The following is a 7,145-nucleotide window of genomic DNA, read 5'->3' as shown; positions in this document are numbered from 1 at the left end:
TGCTCTGGTTACGGCGCCGGGCCGTGGCCGGGCACAGCGAATAAATGCCCCATTTGTCCCCAAGGCACGAGACCCCGCAGCAGTGCAAACCCCAGCAGGAGGTTTGGATGTGGAGCCAAGCGAAGCCGGCTGTCGAAACACTGCTGGATCCAAGCACCCCCCGAGGGTTAAATGTCACCGGCTGCCACCGAGGAGCCAGCCCCTGGGGTGGCAGGGACGTCCCCAAAGGCAGGACCTTGCCAGGAAGCAGATTTTTGCATTTACCTGCTCTTGCAGCCATCAGCCAGTTCCACCTGCCCAGCCGCACCGTGGGCATCCGGGGGTGATGCCTGACCCGCTCGGGGCCGGGAGGAGAGCACTTGGGTACCAAAACCAGGTATTTCATACATGGTGTATGTCAGGGAGCTTCCCCGGCCTGAACTGCCACGATAGGGAAAGGGTTTATCCCAGGCAGGGGTCGTTACCTCGGCCAAGTCTAAATACCTGCCTGAGCAGCATCTTTCCAAACCAGCATCCAAAAGCTAGCGTCCAGCTCCTGTCCTGCTTCTCTGAGCAAAACACCTCTGCTCATTGCTACAGCCCTGTGAAAGCTGAAGCGAGAAGGAGAAAGCACTGGGGACTCCAAGAGCAGAAAAAAAATAATGTTATTATTAATTAAATGACACAGCAGCTCACAGTGGCATCAGGTCCCTGCTCAGGGCTGAAACCTCCAGCAATGCCTCAGGTATTTCATAAGCAACTGTGCAATGTCTTTATTGCTCTGGAAAACACACACAGCACACAAGACCCACTGGGATTCCGGAATATGATACTGGGGAGTGACTAAAAGGCGTGGAAAATCGTGCTCCTTCTCTCACCCCGCAGCCTTTCAGCTCGGGCAGGGAGAGGAGCCCCAGGGAAGCACCCGGCAGGAGCCGGGGACAACTGCACGAGGGGCAGCTGCTGCAGAAACAAGAAGGAACTCTGCAAAGAGCCGTGTCCAGCACTGCAGGATCTACTCTGAGTTTTGGAAGGGCACAAACACTTACACTCCACAGCAGCAATCAGAAAGGATCTGTTCCCGTGAGCACCCATCACCCCCAGACTGGCCCAGCCGCCGCTCCGGCCCCAGCGCAGCCAAGAGGGCTTCAGTGGCAAGAAACCCGACCCAAGCCCGAGCCCTCTGCCACACTACAAACCATGGCTGGAAAAAAAAAACCTATCAGCAAAATTACACTTTTATTTTTTTTCGTTGTGGAATTTACTTTGCTGTATTGTAACTTAAAAAGGTCTGGGAAAACCACATGCAAAAGGGTTTCTAAGTAGCAGCTAAAGTTTCTATTCCAGCATTACAAGCTATTCCAAATGATTTCCAAATTCCCAGCTATAAACTATTCCATAAACAAACAGTTTTCTCTTTAAACCCCCTCCACCCTCCCCCAGTTAGTGCAGTGCAAAGGAAAAAACCCAAAGAATTTACATATTATTTTCCACCGTATCCCATTGCAATTTCGAATGATCTGCGATGAACTAAAATATATATACAATTTTCTTGCCATCATAAAAAAACATTTTTCCCTTTCCTATTCACAGATATATATTGTGGCAAATGGCTGAATAATTACTTACAAACAGAACAATCTTTTTAACAAGTTTCTTACAACAGTAAACACGTGAGGGAGAGCTCTCCGGAGGGAAGGGGGGGTTTGGCAGGGCTGGGAGGGGAATGCGGGCAGCGGCGGGGGTCGGGGATCCCTTTGGGGCGTACGGGAGGGACGGTGCATGGTCCCTGTGATGGAGTACAGGCTCTTCCAGAGGGGATGCCCTCGCTGCCATGTTAAACAGGAGGGTTGCATAAGGCTTTAGGATGAGGCATACCATGAGCTATCGTGAGTTTGTCTCGGGTGTGTGTGTGCGTCTCATCCACCCCAAACACCCCCCAGCTCCAGCACAGCCATGGGAACCGGTGCAGGACCCTCTGCACGGGAGGGGCATCGCCAGCTGCACCCCCGAGTTTCCCCTTGCAAACGGAACCCCTTGAGCGGACCCCGTGCCGAGCATCGAGGGGCTGACCAGGGGAGGTTAGCACCAAACCGTACCTTGGGACAGTCCTAAGCCCCCTCCGCATCCCCGTCACCCCACAGAGCAGGACACTGGTGGGCACCCGCCCGGCCAGACCCAGCTGCACCCACCTGCTGCCCCCACGGCACCGAGCGTGGGGGGACCCACGGGGCTCCGGGAGGACGGGCAGCAAAGCAGGATGGCTCTGGGCTTGTCACTGAGCAACGACGTTTAATTTCCAAGTTTACACCTTTTCCTTTTCCTTGCAAGAGCCCCAAACTCCTCCATCTATTATCCCAAGCAGGGTATTGATGCTTTGTTTGCGGCAAGGCTTTGGATGCAGCTGTGGTACCCCCGTGCCAGGGAAATGAGGGCATCAGCACCCGCTCGCCCATCAGCACCCACTTGCCCATCAGCACTGCTCGCCCATCCAATGCCAATGTCTCCCAGACCTGAGCTGGCACTGGGAACACAGCGTCCCACGGCAGGACCACCTCAAATCCCAGTGGAACATCAGGGCACGGAAGCACCAGCTCCAACTGCCATTCGGAGAGGCTGGAGGGCATCTCCAGGGCTCAGATATTGGAGAGATGAAAGTCATTCCCTGTCACACACATTTGTTCATATTTGCACTTTGGAAGGAAATTCTGGAGCTGGAGAGCAAAGCCAGGGGCTGGCAGAAGATGATGGCCAGGATTTCCACCCAGCAGCTCTGCCTGCTAACCACTCGGGGCTGTGCTTTGGAAAGAACAGACGCAGACGGACGGTGCTCGGAACAAAGTGGCAATGCCAGGACAGACGGACCTTTACTGACAGCAGCAGTAACAGCCTGGGGGAGGAAGGGGGTATTGCTCAAAGCCCCCAAAAGTGCACAGCTGGGGAGGAAGAGAAGCTTTCACAATTCAGCCAGAGCAATCAGGAGTTCATACCACAGCCCTTCCTCAGGTGGGTTCACCCCCTGAGCTCAGCGAGGTGGGACGTGGCACGGCTGCGAGAAAAATCAGCCTGGGGGGAGTGGAACTGGGAGCCAGGGCAGGACAGACCCACGGACACGCTCCTGTCTGCTCCTCTGCGTGTACCTAGTGCCGTGGTGGCCTCTAAAACCCCTGCGTGGCAAAGCATGTCTCCAGTCCTGCAATGCACCCCGACCCAGAGAAACCAGTCAGCATCCTGGGCTGCCCCTCCACCGCCAGCGAGGCCAGTGGGACCGAAGGCTGTTGTAAAGAAAATGGGCTTGGGATGCCAATGGGGGTCCTTCCCCTCCTGTCTGACCTGGAGGTCACTTCCAGCCTCCGTCTGATGGTCAAAACACGTTCCTGGCATCACAGCTGGCATCCTTCAGAGACGAGCAAGGTCCGGGTGTCCCCACTCTGTCCCCTCGCCCCAGCCACAGCACGGTGCTGCACGGCTGCCAGGGACACTGCCGAAATCCTGACCCGGGGAACCCACCCCAGCAGCGTGGTGGGGGTCCATGCCGGCTCCTCGGGGCTGAGCCGCTCCCTCCCCTTAGAAATCCCCAAATTCTCACCTCGGCACACCCAGGCACCAGCCCAGGTGCAGACCTTCAGCCTCACCCCTCCCACCACCATCACCACGGTGGCTTTTCAAACACCTTTCCTAAAGGGGTCGGGACCCCATCCCCTGGTGTGCGCCGCGCAGAGTCTCTGGGCTCTGTCCGTGGGCAGCGCGGCTTTCCCGGGGCTCTTCCGCAGCTGCTACACGAACGTTATCCGACAGACCATCAATCTTCTAGACACGGGACGGGAGCGAGGCCGGCGGCGGCCCCGGCGCACACACACACTGTACAGAGGAATGGATTGCCAAAGTCTGCGGGAGCGAGTCCCGGTCCGCGTCTCACGGGGAGCCGCAGGCGTCGGGACAAGTGTGCACGGTCTGCAGCGGCTCGCTCTGGGCGCTCGATGACTTTCCATCCGCCATCCCCGCAGTCATTGCACCCCCTCCTCTTCCACGTACGTCGAGGGAAACCAGCCAACCTGTCGGGGAAGCGGAGAGGTGAGCTGGGGACGGGGGAGCTGAAGGGACCTCCTGCTCCGTCACTGGGACTATTCCCCCGCCGCCACGTGCTGTTCCTGGTGAGACATTTGTAGGGTGCTGGATGCACCCACATCCCGACGCATGGTGGTGATGGGGAGGTGGTGCAGCCGTTACCCTGATTTGGGATGGAGCTAGCAGCTATACATTGCCTTGGAGACACAGGTTGTCTGCAATGTATAAGGGATCAGGGCATGAAGAATCTGTCCCCAGTGGTACAAACTCTGTGGCACACCAGCTCAAGCCACCATCCTGCTGCTTTTCCCCGGGATGCTGAGCCTTGTACCCACAGAGCCCCTCCTGCACAAATCCCCCAGGAGCAGGACGGGCAGACTCGGGTATTGCCTACGCTGGCGTGGGCATCGCACGTCCCTGGCACACAGCACTGACTGGTGACACAGGGGTGGCTCCCGTGAGATGACAGCCCGTCCATGAGCCAGAAAAGAACAAGAGAGAGCAGGACATGTCCCTCTGCCCTCTGCTGTCCTGGCAGCAGGCTGCATTGGGAGCGGGCAGGGAGGACTGTGCGTGGCAGGAACGGGAGGGGACGTTATCCAGCTTCACTTACTCTTCCGTTGGTTTCCCCCTTCCACCATCCCTGGTCCCCGCCGATCCTGCTGTAGATCTTCACCACGTCACCCTCTCGCAACGAGAGCTCCCGCATGTCCCGCGCCGCAAAGTTGTATCGTGCCACCGCCGTCCCTATGACCCGTGGGGTGAACACTGCCAGGGGACAAAGCACAGGGAGTCGGGAGCTGTCCCCAACGCGTGGGACCGGCCGAAGCCTGGGGAAAGCTTGGTGAGGTTCAACCTGGGTTTTCCATCACGGCGCTGGTTCCCATTGCAATGCCACGACCCGGATCAGCTGGGATGCCGGGGCTGGCCTCGTCCGAACTGCTCAGCCCAGCATGGACTGGGGCAGCTGGGGGTAAACTGGGCTTCAAATAGCTCTGTGGGCTTGGGGAGCCTCTTTCTGCTGAGCTGGAGAGTCTAGGAGGGGCTTGGTTGGGATCGCATTTTTGTGAGGTGGCGGTAAATGAGAAAATTTCATAGGAATACACAGTCAGTAACACAGAAATCAGGGAAAAATCCTGTTCCACCATCAATATCAGGTCTGGCTGCTGCACAGCTCCCAGCACCTGATGGGACCACCTTGCTGAAAGGAGATTTGGCAAATCAGCTTGTATTTAAACTATAAAAAACCAAGAGCTATTGGGATTGAGTTCTCCTAGAGATGCTGAGCAAAACCTGGAGGTTTTGCCACGAGGAGGAACAAGCTGCTCACCTGGTATCCTCCATGCTCCTGTCCCAGGGGACAGCCAGAGGAAACTTGGTCCCATAACAGACCAAAATGTGCAAAAATCACCCTGCAAACCCTAATGCTGATCAACGCCTTGTGATGTCCCAGGACCCAGCCTCCGCCAGCACTGGCACGGCCCCAGCACTGCAGATCTCCGTGGCTTCAGGCAGGGGATGCTCAGGAAGGCACTCGGACAGTGACAGAGCCCTCGGCACAGAGGAGCAGCAGGAAGGAGCGGGGACAGGCGGGTGCGGTACTCGGCTTGGGAAGGAGGGCTGGAGAGAACAGCGGGAGGGATGGGATGGGCAGAGGAGGTGAAAAATGCACCTTCTCTGAAGTTTGCAAAAAATAAGAAGATGAAGAAAAAAAAAAGGACTAAAATTTAAAAACCCAACCCTAAAGGGACACATCGTGTTTTGGTGAAGCTGCCCTTTTTGTCCCCAGACTCTTGAGGATTAATTTCAATTTAAAATGTTTGCAAACCAAGGTTGAACTATGTTTGAGGAAAAGCTTTGCCCAGGTTTTCAGCTCTCAGGATGGAAGGAGATGAGGATGACGATGGAGACGGTCCAGACACACAACGTGCAATCGCTGGAGGGCTCGTCCGTCCCAGGCTGGGAACGGAGCGAGAACCGCTGCAGCTTTGAACTCTGTCATCAGGAGCTTGCTCAGAGCCCAGTGCTGCACAAATTAATTTCTGCAATACTTTTCGTGCAGTTAGAGGATCCCAAGTGCCCAGAATTATGCTCCAACACCCTGAAAAGTTAAGTGTTCTTCCCAAACACAGCCCCAAGCAAAGCACGTGTGGCTTTCCCAGTGATTTCTCCTGTCCAGCCTAAAGAAAATACTAAAAGGTAAAAGCTTAAATAGGAAGAAATTAACTGGCACATTTTTGCTCTGATCCCTGCCAAACAAGGAGGAAGACACTGGTCTGTAACACACTCAAATCACTGGGGTTCAGCGGCCGGAGCACCGCTGGACTCTCTGCAGAGTCCGAGTTCCAGAACACGTCTGACAGCCCAGGGTCACCCCCCCGTCCTGAGCAGCCTCAGATCCCAGAGCTCAAAACCCGCTGGACACTGAGATGTTTCGGTACAGCACAGAGAAAGTCTGGAAGACAGCGTGATGCCAATGCTCGTTCGGTGAAACACACGGGGTAAGGAGGTCAAGCTTGAAGTACATCATGAGATCCCAATGCGCTAGATTCCCTTTTTCGTTAATTTTAGCCTTTTTTCTCAAATAGTGACAACTCCATCTCCTCCCTGCCCTGATTTTGGGGAGATAGGAGAGTGCGTTTTGCCTTGGTTCATTTACTTATTTCCAGGCTGTGCCCCAGAGCAGCACTGGGGACCCCCTGAACTGCCTGCGGGCGATGGAGGGACAGCGGGGACCCCGCAGGTCCCCTGGCGATGGCTTTCAAGCTGGGGATGCTGCAGCCTGGGGAAGGTGGCAGGTCCCTCCGGCAGGGAGAGGCACTGGTACCTGACCAGAAGGGACTGGAGGAGCTCTGAGAAGAAAAGTTGAGGCCCTGAGGACTGAGAAAAGAAAAGTTGTAGGAAGCGCAGGAGGCTGCAAAGAGGTTAGAGAGAAACAGAAAGAGGCAGAACACGCATTAAAAAGGAAATAAAAAAAATATTATCATGCACATTGCTTTAAAAGCTGATGGAGAAATAGGAGGCAAAGCATGCAGCAGGTCTTGCGCAGGGGCTCAGAGCTGGGACAGCTGGTGGCAGGGCCGGCCACAGGCCCCCAG

At 55.8% G+C, this 7,145-nt stretch overlaps 1 protein-coding gene across 1 annotated transcript in view; it reads right to left on the bottom strand.

Moving 5' to 3' along the window:
• Nucleotides 1-3,986: 3,986 nt before the first annotated feature.
• The window catches only part of VAV2 (vav 2 guanine nucleotide exchange factor), a gene marked incomplete at its 5' end in the record, with an annotated part of 46,526 nt that continues 43,367 nt past the window's right edge, over nucleotides 3,987-7,145 (bottom strand). The window contains 2 exons of the mRNA XM_010080285.1: nucleotides 3,987-4,034; nucleotides 4,661-4,815. Of these exons, the coding sequence (XP_010078587.1) occupies nucleotides 3,987-4,034; nucleotides 4,661-4,815 (203 nt within the window). The remainder of the gene's footprint in view (nucleotides 4,035-4,660; nucleotides 4,816-7,145) is intronic.

This window comes from Pterocles gutturalis, unplaced genomic scaffold, assembly GCF_000699245.1.
Source record: "Pterocles gutturalis isolate BGI_N339 unplaced genomic scaffold, ASM69924v1 scaffold8554, whole genome shotgun sequence".
NCBI lineage: Eukaryota > Metazoa > Chordata > Aves > Pterocliformes > Pteroclidae > Pterocles > Pterocles gutturalis.
This window is presented reverse-complemented; position numbering and strand designations above follow the sequence as displayed.